General features: G+C 40.7%; 2 protein-coding genes across 3 annotated transcripts; one reads left to right on the top strand and one right to left on the bottom strand.

Moving 5' to 3' along the window:
• Nucleotides 1-1,715: 1,715 nt before the first annotated feature.
• ube2r2 (ubiquitin-conjugating enzyme E2R 2) lies at nucleotides 1,716-11,219 on the bottom strand. 2 transcript variants are annotated; one of them, XM_034121851.1, is made up of 6 exons: nucleotides 10,632-11,219; nucleotides 10,096-10,282; nucleotides 7,470-7,556; nucleotides 7,244-7,341; nucleotides 6,641-6,775; nucleotides 1,716-6,305 (listed from the first exon to the last, which is right to left on the bottom strand). In XM_034121851.1, exons 2-6 carry the CDS (start codon nucleotides 10,270-10,272, stop codon nucleotides 6,020-6,022), a joined length of 783 nt encoding a protein of 260 aa, XP_033977742.1. In that variant the 5' UTR covers nucleotides 10,273-10,282; nucleotides 10,632-11,219; the 3' UTR covers nucleotides 1,716-6,019. The 2 variants fall into 2 exon arrangements, with proteins under 2 accessions (XP_033977742.1, XP_033977741.1); XM_034121850.1 differs by having other exon boundaries at nucleotides 10,096-10,285; nucleotides 10,632-11,218.
• Nucleotides 11,220-12,478: 1,259 nt separating this feature from the next.
• ubap1 (ubiquitin associated protein 1) lies at nucleotides 12,479-23,091 on the top strand. The gene is made up of 7 exons (XM_034121747.1): nucleotides 12,479-12,672; nucleotides 15,058-15,104; nucleotides 15,253-15,377; nucleotides 18,160-18,984; nucleotides 19,540-19,698; nucleotides 20,125-20,226; nucleotides 20,417-23,091. The coding sequence occupies exons 2-7, from the start codon at nucleotides 15,065-15,067 to the stop codon at nucleotides 20,555-20,557; spliced, it is 1,392 nt and encodes a 463-aa protein (XP_033977638.1). The 5' UTR covers nucleotides 12,479-12,672; nucleotides 15,058-15,064; the 3' UTR covers nucleotides 20,558-23,091.
• The last annotated feature ends 305 nt before the right edge of the window (nucleotides 23,092-23,396 follow it).

The raw sequence follows: 23,396 nt of genomic DNA, 5'->3' as shown, positions 1-23,396 counted from the left end.
GACAATCAAAGGGCAAACAAAAAGTAAAAGGAAGCCGGGGGACCAAGAAAGGCCTAGGGTCCGAAGGCCAGGGTGAACAGGTGTGTTTTTAATGATGATTTGAAGATGTCCAGGGAGGCAGCATTACGGATCTCGGCAGGAAGTGCATTCCAGAGGGTGGGGGCCGCAACACTGAACGCCCTGTCACCAACAGTTCGGAGGCGAGAGCGGGGGATGGAGAGCAGGCCCGTGTCTGAGGACCGCAGACTCCGAGAAGGGGTGTAGGGATGGAGGAGGTCCGATAAGTACTGGGGGGCGAGGGTATGGAGGGACTTGTACGTGAGGAGGAGTGTTTTATACTGAATCCGGGACTTGACCGGCAGCCAGTGTAAGTGGTTGAGGGTGGGGGTGATATGTTGCCATGGCTTGGTGCGGGTGAGAAGCCTGGCGGCAGAGTTCTGGACGTATTGGATGCAAAATGATGAAGATTGATAGTACTACAGGCAGGAGGAACATATCTAGCTTTGATTTTGAGGTTAACTGTCCCTTTAAGCTAATCCTTAAAACAAAACCAAGTTTTTAGGACAAACAATGTTATAAAACCAGGCAGCATTGACATAAATCTAATTTTAAGATGGCACGATTGAGCAGAGGTTTTATGTACAGTCACCGTGGACATGTTATTAATCCAGGCAGAATCTGTAGATTCAAAGCATTTTTTTAATCCAATCTGACCCCCTCATGTTGTTCAACAACCTAAAAGTAATTTGAAAGTTAGATGATGGAATATAGTCCTAAAGAGCAGGAAGAACCAAAAATACATTTAATCAACACTGCTTTTTCTCTCACTAGGGAAGAGTGAAATTAAAGACAGGCTTTTATACTTGACCCTGGTCACTGTGACAGTCACATTGTACTACAAACAGGAACATTCTGCTCTCAATGCCACACGCAGGATTAATGGCCCCTGTCGAAGGGATAAAATTAAAGTAATTAAAGAAACAATTGTGTACTCTCCTCAATTAACAGACATTTTAAGGACACGGGATAGAGCAGTGAGCTGGAGGTCAGTGAGAGACTTTCACGAGGCATAAACATTATACAATCAAGTAACAATGTGCATCGAGCAGCTGAACTATTGCTTTGAGACCCATCAGGGCATCATTAAAGCAGTAATTAATTCCATGCCTGGTTGAGCAGAAAAGCTCCTCTCCCGGTTCTAAAACACAGCTAATTGTTCTGAATTTAAATTAGAGTTCCCTTTGCGAATAAACATTTTGCTTTGCACCTTACTAGTTTATGTGTCATCTTATTATAAGCTGTGAAATATCTTAAAATCATCTCTATGCGATCAGTTGTAATCAATGGAGGAAAAAGTACTCCGAATTTATATTTTAGGTAAAATAGCAATACTAGATTGTAAAGATACTCTGTTACAAGTAAAAGTCCTTCATTCAAAATTCAAATTGAAGAAGTATTGGCATCCAAATAAATGTATACAAAAGTACTTGTTAGACGTATTGACCCCTTAAGAATGATTACCATTAAAAGTAATCAGAATGGCATGGAGGCAGAAATATCAGATATCTCAACATCAGGACAAATAAACCAATGCATGGCTAGATACCACTGATTAGGTAAATTGGCTGATCCAACACTTTAAGCTAATACATTAATTAAAAACGACTAATCATCATGACCAGAGTACTAAATAAGGTAAGAACTTTTCAAAAGGCCTCAATGACATACTGTTTTATTTTGAAGGAGTTTCCAACTTAACCACATTAACTGTATGCCCCTCATTTGCATATCACTCACTACAATATTTCCTATCCAAAAACCAACTTGCTGTGCTTCGTCCTTTTTCCGTGACGTTCACTAAGCAACAGTGATCAGAGCTACAATGCAAATAAACCCAACAATGTCATTTATTTATTTTTACAATAGAAACTTTATGAGTGACATTTGCATCCTATCAAACACAAAATGATAAGGAAAAAATACATAAAAACCAAATAAAAACCCAACAAGGACAGCATTAACATCAAAAGGTGAGGACGCATTGTGGACACACACAGGTCAGTCCATGTGTGTGACCATGTGAAGGCCCATACTTTAAAAAATGACACACTTGTGCACACACATGCTTACACACAACCAGATTAAATGAACTAAATGGTTTCATTCAGGCCTTTGTATGGAACCGTTTGTAGATCCTCAACATCTTAGACCACAGTCCTTTTTAATGTGTCACTTTTTAGGTTGAGTTAAGAAAATTAAAATCCCTCTGAGATAATAATAGTTTTTTTGCTCTTTTCCCTCAAAAGGCCTCCTGAGCTTTTCTTTTCCTGTCCTCATTATAAAACAAGGCATACATTTGACTAAAAAAAAAGAAGGAGCATTTAAGATTGAAAAGCTCTAAACTGATCATTGAATTGCTATCATAAGGGCAACACTAAGCCTAAACGTTACCCTAACACAAACAATAACGCTGATTCTGATTTCTACATTTGTGATAGGACACAACTGTTAAATTAAAGAGGATAACATTATTGGAAACACCCTTATTTGCTTTCTTGCCTAGAGTTGGTTGAGAAGACAGATACCAATCTCACATCTGTCTGATAAATGTGAAGCTAATGCCAGCAGCCATTTAGCTTAGCTTAGCACAAAGACTGGAAAAAGAGGGAAACATACAGCCTGGCTCTGTCCAAAGGTAAACTACAGGAAGTCATGTCTCCAGGCCAAGAAAACGGCCTTCTCTCTTTCACAATTAATTTTTTTATCTTTTTCAGTTTCCCTTTATTTAGAGCTAAAACATGTGATTTTTGGTGCAAAGCGAAGCTAACCAGCTTATGGCCTTGGCTTCATATAGAAAAGGTGAAAATAGGTGCGGTGAAAAAAAGGAGTTTGACATTTTGGGAAATACACTTTTTAGCTTTCTGGTTAAGGAGTGTGATGACAATATAATTAGCATGTTTCTCTGTTTAAACAATGCTACAGCCAGCAACCTGTTAGCTAAGTTTAGCATAAAGCTAGCCTGGCGCTGTTCTATGATACCAAAGTCAGCCTCATATCAGCTTCTCTAAAGCTTACTCAATAAGACGTAACAGCTTGTTTGTTGAATCTGCACAAAACTCATAAAAGTAAAAGGGGACAATTTGCTGTTTAATAGGGGCTGAGGTTAAATAGCAAGACAAAGCCAAGCTAACTGTTTCCCCCTCTTTTCAGCGAAGAAAGTGGTATAGATATTCTTAGCCACCAAAAATCAGCATACTTCCTAAAATGTCAAACTAGTACATTAGCAGATACACATGAATTCAGTACATGTCATCACTTTTTCTACTTCTTCTCTGTATGACGAGGGATGGGCAAAAAAATGTGGACCACATCAAGAAAAGTTCAAAATCTCTGGCCTTAATCCCTTTCCTGTTGTGCCTTGATATCAAATCCATTAAAGATCCGGTTCAGGAGTAGATTTCCTCTCTGTCCTCAACAGAATCCAGTCTCTGTGAGCCTCCGAAGCGCAAGGCCAGGAGGAAATGTTTCACTCCTTTGGCTTCACATTAAAATCCAAAAGGTAGAGTAAATTCACACAGCATTAAATCCACCACATGCATCCATTGCTCCGTAGTCTTTAAAATGAACCTTTGTGGGGCTGCACTTGGTTTCCTTGGCATAAAATCCATCTGTTTGAGTCAAAGGTTTGCACAGTGCTCTGCTCTGTGAAAAGGGCAACAGATTTAATACCCACAGCCATAAGAACAACTCAAAATGTGTGTGGTTTACTCTATGCCACGCGAGTACTATAATCACATTATGCTGTTCAGTGTGTCCAAAAGTTTAATACTCAGAGGGCGTTTTCTTTTTTTCCATTCAGTTAAATCCTCAGCCAGTTCAGGCCTCACCAACACGGCACTAGAACACTGTGCAAACACACAATGGTTTCTCCACTGGACAAAGTCTAAAAGGTCATTTGAACAAACTCACTGGTTTGACACAAGTCTGCACTTGTTCCAGGGACCGGAACAAGAAAACCCTGACATTGTCGACAGATGAATAGTAAATGTAAATATACACGCGCACACACAGAAACACACAACACGCAATCAGTGTTATAATCATTCAAATGCAAATGGTTAGCTAAGCTGCATGTTGATTCCATCCCTGTCGTTAAACGGACAGCCGCACTTAAGCTTAGTCTGAGTAACGGAGAAAAAAAAACGTAACATTTTCACATCTATGGAAAGATAGTGTGAGCATTATCTGAGAGAAAATGTCGCTTCAGGTGTGTTTTGATTTTCTAAATATGACATTTGCATACAAAGAAGCAAACAAAAAAAAGAGCCAAATCAGGACCAACAGCAGCACCCAGTCATGTGTTAACACGCTGGCTGTGGGTTTAGAGACTTTCACTTCACTCTCTGCCCTCGGCAACCACCCAGTGATGCAGAAAGTAAGAAGATGAGGTGGAGGTGAGGAGCAATTGTAATGTAAGAGTTTCTCTTTGACTGTTTTTTCTCTCTCAGTGAAAGTCTATTGAGGCCCTGAGGTTTAAGAGGCAGAGAGAGGTATAGGAGACGACAACCCCTAACTGAAAGACGCTGCTTTGAGGGATCAAAAGGGAGCAGTCGTGATGAACACTACTGAAGGGGGGGTTCAAGAGGACAGGGGACTATGTTGATTGCATTAGTCGAACAGACAGGCGGGAGAGGGACAGAGATATTCTGCCACAATGATGGACAGTGACAGGACGAACTGGCCAGCTCATCGACTGGTTAATGAGCCAAACAGAAAAGAGTCCATCAGTCTAAGCCCACCGATAATTCAAGGGACAAGTCTGGAACGACAGACTCTCAACCAACCAAAGGAAGAACAATAAAAAACAGCAACAAATAAAGACACGGGTGGATGGAGACAATCTATTACACAAAACCAGACAATCTGACTAACCAGACGAAGAGCTGGCCAGCTACAGGGGTTCAGGAGACCACCACATGGACAGCTTGTTTTCATCATTTATCAAGACAATTGTGTTGATTTGCAGGAGGTTATTTAGAGCTAACATGTGATTTTTATCTTTGGGAAATTCTTATACGTAATCAAAAACTAGGATTTTCCACCATACACCTAACTGCTATGGCCTCTCCCATGAGGTAATTACTCTAACTCCTAGAAGTTTTGCACTTCAGCTTTCATAAGTAATAAACCGTTATTGTTACTACTGAAAATGCCGAATCATAAAAGAAGAAGTGATTAAAAGACCTGGAAAGATTCCAAAAACAAGAATTTATTTTTGTAAATTAAAACGAAATTGAAGTAGAGATGGCCCTATGGTTTAAAGCCTACATCTTTATGCATCTGCATCCAAGAAGCAAGACCAACCCAACTACAGTTAAAAGATAGACAAACTGGCGCAGTTACCAAAACAAAAGCAAGTCAAATGTTATACCAGTACCGAAAATGTTAATGACAGACGAAATTCAACCATACGAATGAAAAAAAACAAGAGTTTTAAAACAGGGCAATAACTAGAGTTAAAAACAAAGATGGATATATTTCGTTTTTGGGCTGTTTTGCCTCATCTAGAGTCAGTAACTTGTAATATGATAAATCGCGCAGTAATACCGCTCTATTGTGCAGTGGCATGCTATAATTTCTGCAATCATAAAAAGGTGAAATATAATGTTAACTCAAAAACACTTTGGGGGGGAAGGGGGTGCTCTCAAACAGTGCTGGAATAATTTCAATCTCTGCGAAACATCTGATGGCAGACAGAGTGCAAGCTGTAATTAAGGCAAACGGTGGAAACACCAAAACTCTGACGATCATTGAAAACGGTACCAAAACTTTTCTGAAAAAGTAATAGCACTACTATTTGACCATTTGTATTATTTTAATAAATGATGAAACGTTTTTGGCAGTTTACCTTTGACCCCACTGTATGTGCAAACACACACACACACACCAGACGAAACACACACAAAAAGGAGGGCTTTGGGAGGGGGGAGTTGGCAAGGAGGAGTCATCATCCAGATCATCATGAGTCCTCGTTGCCGGAGTCGTCCTGGTTGTCGTAACGTCTGGTGGACGTCCCGCCGTCCTCTGTGGGGCTCATCCCCCCGGCTTCACCTACGGACTCCATGTCGCTCTCGTCTTCGTCCTCGTCCTCTTCCTCCATGTCGTCGTCGTAAAGGTCGTCGTAGAGAAGGTCTGAGCTGCTGTCCTGGGAGGGGACCCTGGTCTGGACGCAGTACTCCGCCAACGTGGTCGGCACCTTGACGCCATCACGCTCAGCCTCTGCCGCCGTTGACATCACCTGCTTCCTGTGGGCCAATTGGGAATTGGATTTAAAGCTTCTGACATTAGTCTTTGTGAATAGATTCCCTGTCTAGCGCCTTAGAAATGTGTATGGGAGGCTATGGCTCAGTGGATAGTGTGCTGGACTTCGAATCAGGGGGTAGCAAGTTCGAGTCCCACTGCAGTCAGCATGTCGTTGTGTCCCTGGGCAAGACACTTAACCCCAAATTGCTCCTGTGGGGATTGTCCACAATACTGAATGTATGCAAGTCGCTTTGGATAAAAGCGTCTAACAAATGACATGTAATGTAATGTAATGTAATGTATGCACATGTATGAGATCTTCCACATCGTGTATTACCTGATTATCTCTGCATACTCTTTGTCCTTGCCTTTGCTGTCCCTCCATTTGCGGAACATGACAGACGCATCCACGTTAGCTGGGGAAAAGGTGTTGGGCTCATTGAGCAGAGAGATCACACTGAGCAGGATCGTCCTGATGGAGACAGAACCACACAGACAGGAAATGAGGACAACCAAACAAATTAGATTATGTATTTGTATAAAAGACAAGCTCTACATGGCTTTTTGAAACCTGTAACCAAAGCAGAGGCGTCACCATGCATCTTTCCCCTTGTGGCTCCAGTACATGCTGCACCCAATGTGCTCAGGTTTTCAAATACAGACTCATCACTTAAGCTCTCTGCTTATCAATACTACTTCTCATACCAGTCTTGGACATGATTGGCAAGCCGTCCAACCTTTATATTCTTTTATTTCTTGGGGGATCTTTTATTGTATAGCAGATGCCGGATTGACAGTTGGTTCGGATTCATCACAGTCACTCAATAACACAAACAAACCAACCAATATATAAATAAAATGCATATCAACATTTTATTTAGATAACAGAAAAGTATGGTTTAAGTGCGTGCAGAGGTGCAGGTCGTGTGTTAGGGATTACCTGACGTTCTGGGTCGGGTTCCACCTTTCAGAGGGCAGCTCCCCACTCTGAGGGTCATCCACAGGAGGGTGCAGGATGGAGATGCACACATCTCCGTTCTGAAAAATGCAATGTATAACATATGGGAAAGAAGTATGTCTAAATGTAGCCTTTAATGGACCCATTTTATAAAACCTACATCTATGCCATTGTATAGAATGTAATTGACAAACTAAAAGTATTTTACCTCGTAGATGTTGGGGTGCCACATCTTTGTGAGGAAGCGAAAGGTCGGTGGAGAGTACGGGTAGTCCACGGGGAACTTGATGTGAGCCTGGAAGAACAAACAAAGTCTGACCGTCAACATGTTGACTTCCATAATGCTACGTTTATGTCCTTCAATCTTTGGAGGTTGGTGAAGCACATTGATCGGTAGAATATGTAAACAAATAAAAACAGGCTTTATCTTTCCAAATATATAAAATATATTTAATATATTTTCAAGACATACTTCTCCTAGTGAGACATATTAAGTGTTTCCTTCATGCCTCCCTAAAATAAAAATGAAGTGAAACTGCAATGTTTTGGCGGTTTCTAAGAAAAATGCTATTTGCTTTCAAATTCATTTTTAAATTCAGGAACTAGAGCAACGTTGTTAACTGTAATGTTCAAAGATTCAAAAGGTTTATTATCATATAATATACACAACTACAGTGTAGTTATGTAATCGATGAAAAACTTCAACTTCAATGTTGCAATAAAAAACAAGTTTAAGTAGGTTTACAAGTTCCCTAATAACCAGCTCATACACAAAGACGCTTCCAGTAGCCTTTTCTTTTTTTTTTAATTAATCACAACAGTGACATTATATCATACACTCAGCCATTTGTCTAATCACACTGTAAAGCAGCCTGTTTATGTTTTTCAGCACATTGCAGTTGAGCTAGGCATTTGGTGACACGAGAAGTTGGTGCTTCCGTTTCTGTGTTTTCTTTCCATGGTATTGTGCAACTAGGTGAAAGGCGTGTAGGCCTGGGTGTGTGTCACACCACCCGGCTCTCCCTGAGCTGCTGCCCCTCAGATAGGACTATCATTGCTCCACCACTAGTCAATACACTAAAGCAGCCTTGGGATATTAAAAGACAGACGCCATGACAAACACGTTTCCATGTTAAACAAATGTACAAAGTTAAACATATTTCATTAATTACACCTGCATATCATAACATAACATACAGCCCTTCTTGTATAGCACACTCAAGTCAGCATAAGAATCATTAATATCTCAAATGTAGTTGTGCTGGTGTCACAGTAGGTCAGGGGTGAGAACGTTTTGCCTCAAAGCAAGAATGCCCTGGGTTCGACAGTGTCTAAAGGTTCTTGGTTACGCGTTACATCAGTGGTTTTCAAAGTTTGAGAATGTGGGCCTCCTTTCCCCCCTCCTTGGTTTCCTAGCTTCCACCAATTCCTGGATGTCTATGTGAGCATGGTTATGTTATTTGATACTGTAGACAATTAACATGTAAGGCAAAATAGCCAAGTAATGCCCGTTGACATAACTCAGATAACCGAAACAACATTAAGTATATTAGTTTCTGACTCTTAGAAAATAGGAACATTTGTACAATGACTGTATCTCTGGAATATCTCTGCAACCACAAACAACTTCAGGATCCTCTTTTTGAAAATGTTTTGATTTCTATTGTATGACTGTGACAACCTGCACGCGTGCCTCCGCTAAAGACTTGCATCTTAGGTAAATTGGAAACTCAATCAATGGCCCTTGCTGTCTGTTCTAACCCTGAGAGAGCAATTCCTCCTCTGTTGCTGTGTGGCCTCTATCTGACCACAGGTTCTAAGAATAGATGCTGTATTGTGATATGTTAAACGGATTTTAAAAACACACGTATTTCAAGGATACACAATCAATAAAATATGTTTGACTTGTAAGTAGATAACACAAGGATGTCACTATGAAAGGTGAAGTGAAACGTAATGGCAGCAACGCGTTGCTCTGTATTATTTTGGCATTCCTGGAAGATTGCAGCATTGCCTCAACTTGAATGTGGGCTTTCACTGTACCACATTTTTCTAGATGTTTCACTCGATAAGTGACATGAAAGACAGGAAGATGAGTCTCTTCGTGCCCTTCTCTGTGCTGACTGAGGTCCCGTTTATATCGGTCCCACGGCTAAAAATAGCCAACTCAAGCACAACCATTATTCAGCAAGGGGGAGAGGGCTGGACAAGAGGGAGAGGGGAGAGAGACTAAACATTTAAGAAATATATATGACTGCCTGCCTAAAAAAAAGATTTAAAACAAAATAAGTGTTTGGCCAGTCATGGTGGTATTTGCTGATTTAAAAGTGCAACAACACCACATTTGGCTAAACAGAGTCGCAGTAAGAGGCAGCAATCACCTTTAAATCCTACTTTGGAAAGAAACTTGCCCAGGAGCACATTTGCACTGTATACACATTACCTTCATGAATGTGTTGCATTATTAAAAGCAGCACCATTTGTTTTCTGCCCTTTCCTACTAGGGCTTGGAAATATATCTATAATAAATCAATATTGTGATATTTTGAAAATCATAATTTTCTTTTCCTGGTTTCCTGGTCCAGGCAGCATTACAGTCAGGTGATATATTGTTACTAGCTGTTCTAGCTTTATCCACTTAGTTATTATTTCCTCATTGCTGATTATTATTTATCTACAATGTCATTGTCTGAATGTTTGTATAAACACCAGTAGTCAACCCTAAAATATAGTTGCAATATCAATATTGGGGTATTTGATGGGAAATACCATGCTATTTGATTTTAAACACGTCACCCAGTCCTATTTCCTAGTATTATGAAGTTTTGGCCCACCTTAAAGTATCCTCCTTCATACAGGGTGTTGGGGGGCCCGAAGATAGCCACTTCCCAGTTGTAGAGGTCAGACTCCTCCACCAGAGTGATGCGGAAGCCCTCCACCGGCTGCTCCTGCAGAGACTTCAGCTCCATCATCAGGGCCTTCTGGGAACTAGGGGTAGCCTGGTGGGCCATGTTAATCCCACTGCTGACCCCAGTGGCCCCATATTAAAGAAAGGAAAAGGAGAGAGAAAAAAAAAAAGACATTGTCAGAATTCGACTTTTACGTATTTTAACATTTCATGGTTTAATGGTTATTTGGCCCTGCATCAAAACACTACAATCTGTTAGCTTTGTTTGTATTGACTTTAGGGTTTTTAGAACACGCTAGGACAAAAGACAGCACACCTGAATATATAACAGCCCTAATTGTAAACTGAGCACCACATGAAGAATTCAAACACAAACACGATATGTAGCCTGCCAAGCTAGCTAGGTTTACTTCGACGGCCCTATTGGGGGGAAAAGAAGCAAAGTTAATAAAAAGTGTTTACCTCCGTCTCCTTGCACTGTAATGTGAACTCGTTTAGTTAAAGCTGTAAACTCGACGGTTAACTCATTGGTTGTCCTGTCTATGTCTTGACAAAGAGATAGGGACAGTAGCAGTGGATTTTCTGCTAAAGCCTATGGCTGGTCCTCGTGTTGTGTTTCCGAAAATTCTTTGTGTTGCCAGTGTTGACAGTTGACATGGAGGTGGTATGATTGTAAGTCACGGTGTCCTGTGGATCATTATCGGGCTAAAGAGTGGAGACCTCCCTGACATCTCTGTCCGTGCTGCTGGCTCGGTTCGGGCAGCAGGCGCTCAGCTGATCGCCGCTTGTTTGTGTTTGTTTATCTGCTCTCTGGCAGTCTCAACTTCTCCACACGTCAGCTAAACCCCTACCGAGCAACTTGCTTCAAATGTATCGGCTCTCCTGCGCCCTGCCGTCCCCTCCGGCACAGTGGCAGTGAAAAAGGCGGATAAATTCGAGTCTACGGTCGCGGTAAAGGACAGTAAGTGAGAGGTTTAGACTCGCAAAATACACTGGATTGCATCGATTTTTATTTTCCTCCCATCGGTGCTTCCGGCTATCATTGCGCGTGTCTGAAAAACGTAAAGCACGTACGGATCTTACGTGACGTGCGCGCACTCGATGCCTAAAAACAACAACAATGTTTATATTTATTGATCAAATTAAGACTTTTATAATTATTTACACATTACAAGTTTAGATTTTAATTATAAAGGTAATTACAATAATTTAAATTAGCATAGCATAAGACAAATATATGTGTGGAGGACAGAACATGACATAAGTAAAAAAAGAAAAGAAGCTTAAATACAGGAATACAAAAATACAAGAATAAATACATGTGGAAAAAAATGAAATAAATGAATAGAGGAATACATTAATACAATAAAAAGTTTCACTTACATTTATACATTTCTGTGTCTGTGTAAACTGTAAAGCGTAATTAAACTTTGATTGACTTTGATTTGGCGCAAGAAGTACACTTCTCTTGAGAGCCCTCAAAAGCCAGATATAAATGTTTATTAGCCTCAAAATTTGTGTTGCTATTAAAGATTTTGCTACTAAATAAAACTCAAAATCTAACTCTATTCTAAACATTACTTTTTAAAAACATTATTATATGAAACTTGAAATAAATATTGCAATTAAAAATGTAAATAACAATTACAAATGTTTTTGTAAATGGGGACAAGGATTTCTGTTCTGTATAAACATACACAAAGGTACAGGACTTATCTTTGTGAGTTTTCATGTTTTGAGACATTTTGTGTCCTTGCCAGCCTAAAGGGGACACCCCCACCTCCGAGGGGCGAAAAAAAAAGGTAATGTATTCCATTCGCTTCAAACCAATCCTGTCAGTATATATTTTATATTATAATATGTAAACTAGGCGTTCTGGTACTCTTTTATTTTAACATTTTCTACTGAAAATTGCACATCTTGACACTAAACCAGTGTTCTTGTTTATTACATTTCTTTGTAAACGCTATTTTTCAGAACATTTATAAATTGAACTTTTAAAGAGTGGTGAGGACACAATTGGCCATTTCAAAAAGTGGTGGGCCCCCAGCGTCCCCAGAGCAAACGCCTATGTAGGCCTACTGCACCTTTTTATTTTATAACATTGTTGTTGGGTAGTGCAAAACGAATAAGCAGCCAGTAGCAAAATGTAAACCGGGTTGATGTTGTCCGAGTTGTTGTAATACAATGCCCTTTAAACTATTATTCAAAACAAAGTGTTGATTAAAATAATAATTTGCTACCTTTCTTTAAAAAGAAACACCTCAGTATGCTGACACCACTCACACAGCTGGATGTGATGTTGTGACATCATGTAGGCGAGTGACGTCAGACAGGAACCAGTGGAAGGGAGCTTGACAAATCAAGATGGCGTCCCACGCTGAAGCAGGAAAGAGATTCCAGTTAAAATAAAACTCTCCCAGAGCATAGTTTACATTTGAGTGCCACCTCGACAAGACGTCGTCTGAATTTTGTAAAAAAAAAGAAGACGGAGCAGATACAGGTGAGAGGAGTCTGTGCTTTATATGTGAGCTGAGTTTTGTTTCAGGGGCGGTGTCAGCAGCAGAGACAGCGGTCTGTCGTACCCAGACACACAACACTACAGACAGGCCACTGGCGAAGCTACGCGTATTAGCATAGAGCCTAGCTTTTGCTCAAAAACACTAGCCAGCAGCTTATGGTGGTTGTCAATGATTGTTAATATTCCACCAATACAAAAAAATAACACACCCGATGTTGACTTCTTAGCTAAACTGTCACTGTGTGTTCGCTGTTGGTGAGCTGAGAGTGACCAAAGATAATAATAGCTTAGCTTGTTGCTAATTAACAGTATCATAACTTGGCTATATAACACCAGGCAATAAGTATACATGTTAACGTACATCAATGCATCTGCTAGCAATACTTGACAAGTGGGAGTCTTGACAATTACAATTTTACCGTAAACTTGCCTGATTGCTGAACAGTCGTAACTGCGATGGTTTCGTTATTGTTTTAAAGTTGAAAAGAGTTCACACCCTTAACTAACAAACACAACAAAACTACGTTGGCAAGTTGTCCTGTACTGTTTTGGTTGTCGCTGATATGCGAAACACTAATAATAACGTAACTGTATTCTTGAGTACAGTAAGTAATTATTTGTGAAAAAAAGCTACGCAGAACAGAAACTTGAGGTCGAGGGGTGTTACATACTATTATGCCTTACTGTACTTTAAGAAAGTAACTACTAAATACAAGTCATATTACCATTTTAAGAAATCTGATAATAGAAATCCCCACCGATCACAAGACACCTCTTGATCACGTGTGGCCTATTTGCATGGTCATTCATGATTAGTGAGATGTAGTCTAATGCCAAGTATGATGACTAAACTCGAAACTGGGGCGAATGAACGGTGGATGGCTCCCATGTTAGTGTAGTACAATTAACCTGCCTGTTATAAATTAAAGCCAGATGTTCACATGTGTGCTGCTCTGCCACTGGTTTGTAGATGCTGTTACTATTTAGCAGTAGATGGCAGTCTTTTTTATAACAGACTGCTGTGTATTGCTACTTATTGTTTCAGAAAAAGGCTCTTAATGCATCAATATCTTCAGCAGTGATAGGCCGATAACAGGGTTTTATTTCCAATACTTTGATTGTATTTAGACCCTTTTCAAGGATTCAATTATTATTTTCCACACAACATAATGCTGTTGTTGTCGTGCTGCACACGACAAAACAGTAGGTAATTTTTTTATTTGCATCTAGAGGAATAACCGTAGCAACAAGAAAGGCAGATTAGTGGGCCAGATAAGATCACCAACACCTTAACATTTCAACATCAGGTAAATATTGTCCAATAACTTTGACCTTTGAGCACCAAGCAATGATTTAAACGAAGAGTCCTTCTTTTGTCCAACTGATACTCATTTCATCCGTCTTATTTTGCTGTGACTGGATATCAGCTATGAACAGGCTGGGTAGTAAAACAATCTTTATCTGTGAAACAATAAATCCCACTGCCATATTTAAGGGTCCTTAGACATTCCATATCAGTCTCTCTTTGGTGAATCTTTTACAAATACAGTATAGAATAAATGACTTCTAGCTCTATACTATGTGTCTATCAGTTTGTAATGGCTAATGTATAAGTGACTCTTTCCCATCTAAATGTCCAGTAGACACAGAACGCGTCATCTCGCCCCAGTCATCTTAGAAAATGATCTGTCTTTATTTGGCATGCTAGATGTTCAAACTTGTTCACCAGCCATCCATTCATTTCCTTTGTCTAAATGCTATTTTGTGCTGGGTGGGTTTCCTTTTGTGAATAATCATATATTTCCGATTGAATCAAATGAGCAAGCAAAGCGATCATGTATCAGTGAGTCTTTTCAGTGTTTATCTAAAATGTAGCTAATTGAAACTTGAAGTGATTTATTTACTAACAATTCAGCCCTTGGCCTGCAGCTGTATAATAGGATCAAATCTATCAGTTTTTCTTCTGAACATCAGCCTGAGCCACATCAGAGTACTGTGTTCAGCGGATGTGAAAACAGAGGCTTCTCTGTGTTCATAATGTCAGCCATTGTTGCTCAGCATGACCAAATAACGTTTTTTTTTACTTGAGATACAAAGCAGTTGAATGTAAAAAAAGCCAATGGGATCGTGAATTATATTAGACCAAATTTGCACTACCATGTACAAAAGTGTCATTACTTCTGTTCTGTAGGACCAATTGATCAGCTCAGTCAATGTGTTTTTTTACACTGTTGAAGCATGGTGTGTTTTGTTAAGATACGCGGACATGCTACAGTATGTAAATATTAACACTCTTTGACATTTAAAAAAAATGGAACTCCCACTGTTCATTGACTTTACACCTGGTGTTCTCGTGTCTGTTTTCAGTCTCTAAATGGCTGCGAGGAAGTCTGGATCAGATGCATACAACAATGGTGAGGACCTATTTTAAATGCTTTCTTGTTTCACTCTTTGACTGTTTTAAGTTGTGATTTAAATGTTGCTTTAACATCTGCTGGTACCTATAGGTCCACTGTCTCATTTTCTAATATATGCTTACTTCTTTCTTTCTGTTTTACACAGGACCCATCAGCTACCTTGATGAAGTTCCCTTCAAGATCAATGACAAATTCCGCTGCCCGGCCAAAGTGGGCCTGCCTGTCGGTTTCTGTCTCCCAGACTGCAACTCTATGCTGGCGGACTCACAGGTTAGTCAGACACAGGAAATATTTTCATTTTTGTGCTGCAGTGAAATGCTTCGAGGCATATACAAATCCACATATTTGTATACTACTCTACAGTATTTGATTTCACATTATATTGTATCCTATTCTATGTAAACTTGCACATATTCTACCTTGTCCTGCATTATTTGCACCATCGTATCCATTGCGTTCTTTTTTTATTGCATTATTTTACTTCCTTATTTCTTATGTAGTATATTGTGTATTGCAATGCCGGCAGGGACTGGGACTTTTTTTTTCATTTCCAATAATTACACTGTAGCTATTCTGTTTATGTTATGGCGCTAATCCTTATAGGCTCTGAGGCCTGTACGACGAAGCCGGATTTTTGCTTAGCGATCTAACTTCAGGGAAAACTCTGGGTTTCCGGTCCTACGACGCTGGTTCACTTTTTAGCGGGCTAGATCTCCATGGTAACTTATGCTGAGCGGCTAACCAGGGGGGTATACTACGAATCTAGTTCAACATATCCTGGATATGTTTTGAGTTATCCAGTTGACTTAATAAAAAATAAAAAAACGCTCTCGCTAAACTGTCCTACGACGCTGGCTATCAACTCGATCGCAAGCCAGCCGTGTCCTATCTAGTTAGGTGCGCATTCACATAAAATGGGTGGTATCTGGAGCATTCGACCAATCACAAACTTGGAGAAGCGTTCTGACAGCGCAGCGTCATACTTCCTGAATGAAAAGTCAACTATAATATTAGTCAAATATGAAGAAGTTAAACTTTAAATATCCATGACTTAAACACTTTATCCAGGATAAAAGCCACATAGCTGCAGCTGCAAGGTGAATACAGCTGGTAAAAGAAAAAGTGTTTGAATGCGTATATTAACAGGTTTATGATATGCCCCGTCTAAGACACGAGTGGATCTGACTTTAATTACATTTGACTCGAGTGTTTCGTCAACTTAATGTGTTGCTTAAAATAATACTTCTGCATACAGTAGGCCTATGTGACACTGTGAGTGTTGCACGGCCAGATACGGCTCAAGAAGCTGACTCAGATAAGGAAATATATGATACATTATGATGTGATATGATGTGATATGAATGATAATGGGACACATCGACATCTGCACTCACAGTGCCGCGGACTGTAGGCTATGTAATGTTACTTTGATCCGGTTACTTATGTTGTGGCAGATATTTAATTAAGCTTTCTTAACATAATAGTATAATAATAGTATAATAGTTATAGGCTAATAGTCAGATTGCTCTGAAGATGGGAGGTGATATTCTATTCATTTTCACGTTCACACAGTCGGTGATTTTGGCCGGCCGTCTTTCCTGCAACGGCAGTTTAAACTGTATTTCCTCCGCACACTGAGCTCTGATTGGTCAGCAGGCGGTGCTTTCACTGAGTTGATCTCTTATCCTGGAACCTATCCTGCTTCGGAGCAGACTAGGTTCCAGGATAAGTTACCGTGGAGATCTAGCCCGCTAAAAAGTGAACCAGCTCCGTAGGACCGGAAACCCCTGAAGTTAGCTTGCTAAACGAAAATCTTGCTTCGTAGTATAGGCCCCTGGTCCGGAGCAGGTTAGGTTGCAGGCTAAGAGATCAACTCAGTGAAAGCACTGCCTGCTGACCAATCAGAGCTCGGTGTGCAGAGTTTAAAGCGATCAAGTCATATTACAGGAGAAAGGAAATACAGTTTAAACTGCCGTTGCAGGAAAGACGGCCAGCAAAAATCACCGACTGTGTGAACGTGAAAATGAATAGAAAATCCCCTCCCATCTTCAGAGCAATCTGACTATTATAACATTAGCGTTAAGAAAGCTTACTTAAATATCTGCCACAACATAAGTAACCGGATCAAAGTAACATTACGTACAGTCCGCGGCACTGTGAGTGCAGACGTCGATGTGTCATTCATATCACATCTGTATCATATATTTCCTTATCTGAGTCAGCTTCTTGAGCCGTATCTGGCCGTGCAACACTCACAGTGTCACATACTGTATGCAGAAGTATTATTTTAAGCAACACATTAAGTTGACGAAACACTCGAGTCAAATGTAATTAAAGTCAGATCCACTCGTGTCTTAACGGGGCATATCATGAACCTGTTAATGTACGCATTCAAACACTTTTTCTTTTACCAGCTGTATTCACCTTGCAGGTGCAGCTATGTGGCTTTTATCCTGGATAAAGTGTTTAAGTCATGGATGTTTAAAGTTTAACTTCTTCATATTTGACTAATATTATAGTTCACTTTTCATTCAGGAAGTATGACGCTGCGCTGTCAGAACGCTTCTCCATGTTTGTGATTGGTCGAATGCTCCAAATACCACCCCTTTCATGTGAACGCGCACCTAACTAGATAGGACACGGCTGGCTTGAGTTAACGAGTTGATAACCAGCGTCGTAGGACCGCTTAGCGAGAGTGCGTTTGTTTTGGATTAGGTAAGCCGGGTAACTCAAACATATCCAGGTTATGTTGAACCGGCTTCGTCGTACAGGCCTCTGCCCTCTGTCCTGCGGTAATGTTATGTTTTTGTCCAAATGTTTGTCATGCTTCAAGTACTAGAATGGAATTCAGTTGTTTGTCAGTGTTAAGCATAGTTGTTCAAAGATTGGGAGAACTGCCATTACTGTTGAAAATGTAAAATAACTTTTTATCATTTATAAAACTATGATAATTATATTGTAAATATTCTTTGAGATATTTTTCTGTTAAACTGTCATGTCGCTCTTATACTAACTCTGTGCCATCTCCCTCCTCTTCCTGTGGTCTCAACAGTTTGACTTCTCTCTGGAGAGGCGAAGTGTGCGCTGGGGGGTTGAACTTGCCGAGGCCAGAGCAGCAGAAGCCAGAGCAGCAGAGGACGCAGCCAAGCAGGAGGCAGAGCGCCAGGAGTGTGCAGCGCAGGAAATGGATGGCGGTGGAGGGAAGAAACGGCGGTCCGCTGCAGAGGACCAGGACCTTTTACCACCAGCACTGAACCCTGTCCTTGCAGGATTCAGCCACAACGCCATCCTTACCCCAATGCCTGCCTCGAGCCTTGGCCCCAGGAAAATCCAGCCTAGCATTCCTCAGCTTCACAGACTCAACCTAGCTGACTTTGAGCGGGAGGAAGACCCATTTGACAAGGTGGAGCTCAAAACTTTGGACGATAGGGAGGAGCTCAGGACCATCCTCCAGAGCCAGCCTCAACCTCAACCTCAACCTCCTCCTCCTCCCTCTGTTTCCCCACCAGAGGTATCCCAGACAGGCTCACGTGGAAACAGCCCGCCTCCCCCGAGCACCAACACCAGCATCACATCCAAACCCGGCTTCACCCATAAACCCAATGGGTTAGTTCCCTTGCTGGACATGGACAGAGTTGGGCACCCTGGGAGATCGAGTTTTGACACAGACGATCGGCCTTGTAACATCCGCTCTCTCACCTTCCCCAAGCTCTCTGACTCTGGTGACCCAGAGCCAGTGAGGTACCACCCCCACACTGCACCCACCCCTGCTCCCCGACAGAACCTACCCAACGGCAGCCCAACCACCGTACCCAAGACCGAAGTTATCGTTGCCCCTGAGCCAACCAGCCACACCAAGAGTGGCGCACCAAAACCGGTGAGCATTAGATAACACACTGCATAGAGGACTAATATTGTGGGATACAGATACAGCTGTAGATTAGGTCTACACAATTATAGCAAAATTATATTTTTATCTATATTAAGATCATGTTTATTACGAATAGTCCTTGATTTTAGCGACAAACTATTTTTTTTGGCTTTCACATTTTTCAAAAAACAGCACCGGTTTCACTTGTGCTGCTGCATTGTTGCTGATGTACAAATTAGGGCTGCATGATTTAGCAAAAAACATACATTGCGATATATATATATTTTTTTCTTCTGCAATATGAAGAAAAACATCAAAATTCTGCCTTTTTAAGTTGAATGCCTCAATTGGGCACACTTTTGGGAGAAAAGGAAGCGGCTAGATAAAACAATGTGTAGGAAATTGGTTGTAAAGATATGAATGGTGAGGACATGGCAAAAAATGTGGCACTTAGTGCTCCTAACATTCAATCCATTGCGCAGCCATAGTGTAGATTAACCAGTGATGGTAAATAAGGAACATCAGGAACCTTATTGACCTTCATTCATGTTTTTACTCCAGCTCCACCCAGGGTCAGGAACTGCTGGCCTGCCGTGCGGCGGGGCCCTACTCAGCATGACCCCCAGCGAGCGGCAGTGTGTGGAAACACTCGTGGGCATGGGCTACTCGTATGAGGGCGTCTTACGGGCCATGCAGAGACAAGGGCAGAACGTGGAGCAGGTGCGACCACATCCCGCCCCATGGCGCAGCAATCTGGATTCCTAGCATATTCACTGTTCAATATGTGTATTGTTTGTGTGCTTGTGCAATTATGTTCAATGAAGCATCAGTGCAGAACATCTGTAAAAATATCCTTCACATTTAAATAAAGTTGTTTCATCACAGGTTCTATGGAGTACGTATGTCAGATTGGATTTGTATCAGACTGGTTTTAAATGAAGGCATCACAATAAGATATTATAAGATGCAGAGCACAAACACTATAAAGACAACAATAGATAAACCATACCGAACATTACTATTACTTAATTTAAATTATTTATTTTCTCAAAATAAAACCTTTTGTTGTAACGTGTAATTCAAGCCTCATACAGCGTGCTTATCAAAGCAGATAAATAACGAACATCTATTTATTGTTTGTCTAAGGTACTGGATTACATGTTTGTCCATGGGCGTCTGTGTGAGCGGGGCTTCGATTCAAGTGCAGTGGAGGAATGTTTAGAGATGTACCAATGCTCGGAGGAAAAGGTTTGTACAATCTGCAATCTGTTCTTTAGAAACCTTCATTGGGGTTTTAAGTCGAATAGTTTCCAGAAATGTTTAGTCTTTAAAATACAAGCAATACCTCTACATTACATTGTTTCAGGAGGTAGATAATGTCTATAGATTACATTATATAATCTATCATAGTATTATTGCATTTTTTCATCCTTCCTAGGCCTTGCAGTTCCTTGAGCTTATGTCGAGATTTGGCGAGATGGGATTTCAGCGCGATGCCATCAAAGAGGTGCTGCTGGTTCACAACAATGACCAGGACAAGGCTCTAGAGGACCTGATGGCTCGGGCTGCAGCTAGCTGAGCCAAGCACACAGCCAACCAAAGCCCAGACAAGGGCCTTGCCTCCCCCGCTACTGCCCAACACAGCCCTTTCCCTTCTGCCGCCCCATCACACCATGCCCTGCCCTTTGCCTTGGCTGTGGAAGGGACAGCTGGGAGACAGTTGTATTTCTCTCTGTGCTAAAACGTATCGTGTCTCAGCACTTCTTAAAGACTGTGTGCCTAGAGTGGAGGGGGGGTCAAACAATACTTTAACGGTGGTGTTCATTTTCTAAGAAGTCATTGGCATTAAGTTCCAGGATTTTGTGCTGTGAGGGTATTCAAGAATGGGAGGAATGACTGAGCTCTAAAGGAGAAACTGGAAGAATTGGGCTGCAGTCTTTCTATTGCTGTTCCGATTTGCTTCAACTTGGAAGTGTGCAGGCAAAGGACCGAAAGGGGACCTGGTGACAGACTCTGAGCACATTACAGACCCGTTTATACACTTAAAACTCCAAATCAACTAAGCTGCCATCTTCCACTGCTCTGTGCAGACCTATTATATGGGGGCGGTGGTTTGGGGGGGCTTGAGGAAGCTTTCTTTAACTGGACTTACATTTAAAGTAAAAAAAAAAAAAAAAAGTAAAAAAAAAAAGCCTAGTCGCCAGGCAGACAACTGACTCTCAAAAAGTGCACTCTCTGCTCTGTTGCCCTAGTTCTACTCTTTCATGCATTCATGTCTGTTTTTCTGTTCATTTGGGCACTTTTTTTCATGTCTTTGATTTCTGTTTTGGGAACTGCATATTAGACGTTTACTTCACTATAACTCAGAACGTAAGAGATACTTCTACCCCAGTTCGCTCTTTGACCTGCACTGGAATGGCCTGTTTTAGAGGGTGAGGAGAAATTGGGAACGTTCCTGTGTAATAAGAAATATCCCATAATCCACTGGCACTGATGTGTCACATACTGCACAGGCACACGTGTTTCATAATTATCGACTTATTTATATAGTTCACTGATACTTTCATTTACAATTAAAGAGTTTGCTATGATAATGTAAGATATGTTAACTCACTTTTAACCGTCATCGACTTCTGTTCTCAGACTGGAAAGGAGTGAGTGGTTTAAAAATAGAAACAAAATGTGAGCGAGGGTTGTTTTTGCAACCACATCACAGTGCAATAGAGACATTTCTTATTGAGTGACTGTTGACTGGAGCTTTTAGCCTCAGGTAATTTTTCGGGGATGAGGAATGGTCTACAAGCCTTGCTGGAAATGTGGATCTTACTAGAAAAGGTTTGATTTCGGTCTCCCATCATCTATTCATTTGCCACAAAATCTAATCATACATGGTTGACACATCCACTTTCTTTTTTCTCATGTGTAATATGATAGGATTGTTTATGTTGATTTTAGGTGTGTTGCCATCACCACAGTCTTAAATGGAAAATTCCACATGTTAATTGGGTGTAATTGTTTAAAAGAAGGCCAGGATCCTTTTATTTTTATAGTATGTGTCTGAGTTCCATGATAAGTAAAAAGCGTGTGTGCTGTGTTGCACCAAAGGCAGAAATGGGAGACGTTTCCATAATAAGGAGCTCTGTTGTCCTGATGGGGATTGTTGGAGGCGTGGTGACAGATTAAGGGCTTAACCAAAAGCAAACTTTGCTTTGGGTGGGTCCAGTACTTTGAATTGAAAAAACAAATTGTATTAACCACCAAATTATTTTTAGAACAACCCCTGGTTTGACAAATCTAAATATAGTGCAGTTTTTTCCCAATACAGACTCAATCATTCTCCACTTAATGTACCATTCAAATCAAATGTGTTAGCACGTGCTTTCAGGAAATGAATCTTTGTGAGAATATCGAGAGAAAAAAAATACAAATATCTCAGTGCTTAAGGGATACACATCATCATAAATATGTCCTTCGATCCGTTTTCCAATAGGACAATAGAGGGAGCAGGCAAACAACATGACAAGGCAATGTGTCACGTTGGACCTAGTATCATTAATTAAGCCTGCTGCTTTGTCTGGATACGTGGTTGACGTGATCGACAAATAGGCATTTTCATCCAGTTTTCTTTCTTCCTTCATTTACTGTGATACATATAAAGGTTCACTCACTTTACAGACAAACACACAAGTGGTATTATTGTCGCCTTGCATAACTAAAGCGTGATTTCCTTAATCTTACATAAAGCAAGTTTATGTCCACTTGCCTCTCTGACAGCCACAAAGGTTGGAGTGAATGCAGTATAGCAGGTTCTGGGCCTCCTCCAGAAACGCCTCCTCCCGTTTCTGTTACGATGTCCTAGTGATGAAAAGCAACTGGGGTCTCGTGTTCAAGGGTTTATATATCCAATCCTCTAAGCTACAGCATAATTGAACATGGAATGCTAACAAATCTAATGGACATTGAAATATCATAATGGTAAAATAAGAGGTGGCTGAGTTGAGTCTTATTTCTCAAGTTCCTGAAAAGTGATTTTCGAAATGTTCAATTTCCTCTTGGATGATTTGGAAACTCCTCACGATTAAATGTGCACATCTTTCCAGTGGTGAGACTGTTGATCGTTGCTGTTGTTGCTTTTTGAGCTTAATTTGAATTTGGTTACGTCATGTATGACCACCAGTTTCATGACCACACATTTGAGAGGTGTTGTCATGAAGCTGGTGGAAAAGTATTATCTTTTTTCTCTCTTTTCAGTTTACATCAACAATACAGGTCTCTCCAGTTGTTGTCCGTGGCAACTAGAAACATCTAGCTGTGTGGCTTAGTCAGCAGAAAACAAGTCAATTATGTTTTAGAATAGAGGCCATATTTGGTCTGCCGGAGCTCACCAGGGTTAAAAAAACGGAAGATTACAAAGTAAC

Source organism: Trematomus bernacchii, unplaced genomic scaffold (genome assembly GCF_902827165.1).
Source record: "Trematomus bernacchii unplaced genomic scaffold, fTreBer1.1, whole genome shotgun sequence".
Taxonomy (NCBI): domain Eukaryota; kingdom Metazoa; phylum Chordata; class Actinopteri; order Perciformes; family Nototheniidae; genus Trematomus; species Trematomus bernacchii.
The sequence above is the reverse complement of the archived record's forward strand: the minus strand, read 5'-3'. Positions and strand labels throughout refer to the sequence as shown.

What these genes read in the sequence shown, in the direction of transcription:
- ube2r2 (XM_034121851.1), bottom strand. Translation starts at nt 10,272, where the DNA reads ATGGCCCACCAGGCTACCCCTAGTTCCCAGAAGGCCCTGATGATGGAG. An exon ending in ATGAAGGAGGATACTTTAAG is followed by an intron (nt 7,557 to 10,095) that starts GTGGGCCAAAAC and finishes TTGTTCTTCCAG; the next exon opens with GCTCACATCAAGTTCCCCGT. An exon ending in AACCCGACCCAGAACGTCAG is followed by an intron (nt 6,776 to 7,243) that starts GTAATCCCTAAC and finishes TGTCTCCATCAG; the next exon opens with GACGATCCTGCTCAGTGTGA.
- ubap1 (XM_034121747.1), top strand. Translation starts at nt 15,065, where the DNA reads ATGGCTGCGAGGAAGTCTGGATCAGATGCATACAACAATG. An exon ending in CTATGCTGGCGGACTCACAG is followed by an intron (nt 15,378 to 18,159) that starts GTTAGTCAGACA and finishes TGGTCTCAACAG; the next exon opens with TTTGACTTCTCTCTGGAGAG. An exon ending in AGAGTGGCGCACCAAAACCG is followed by an intron (nt 18,985 to 19,539) that starts GTGAGCATTAGA and finishes TTTTTACTCCAG; the next exon opens with CTCCACCCAGGGTCAGGAAC.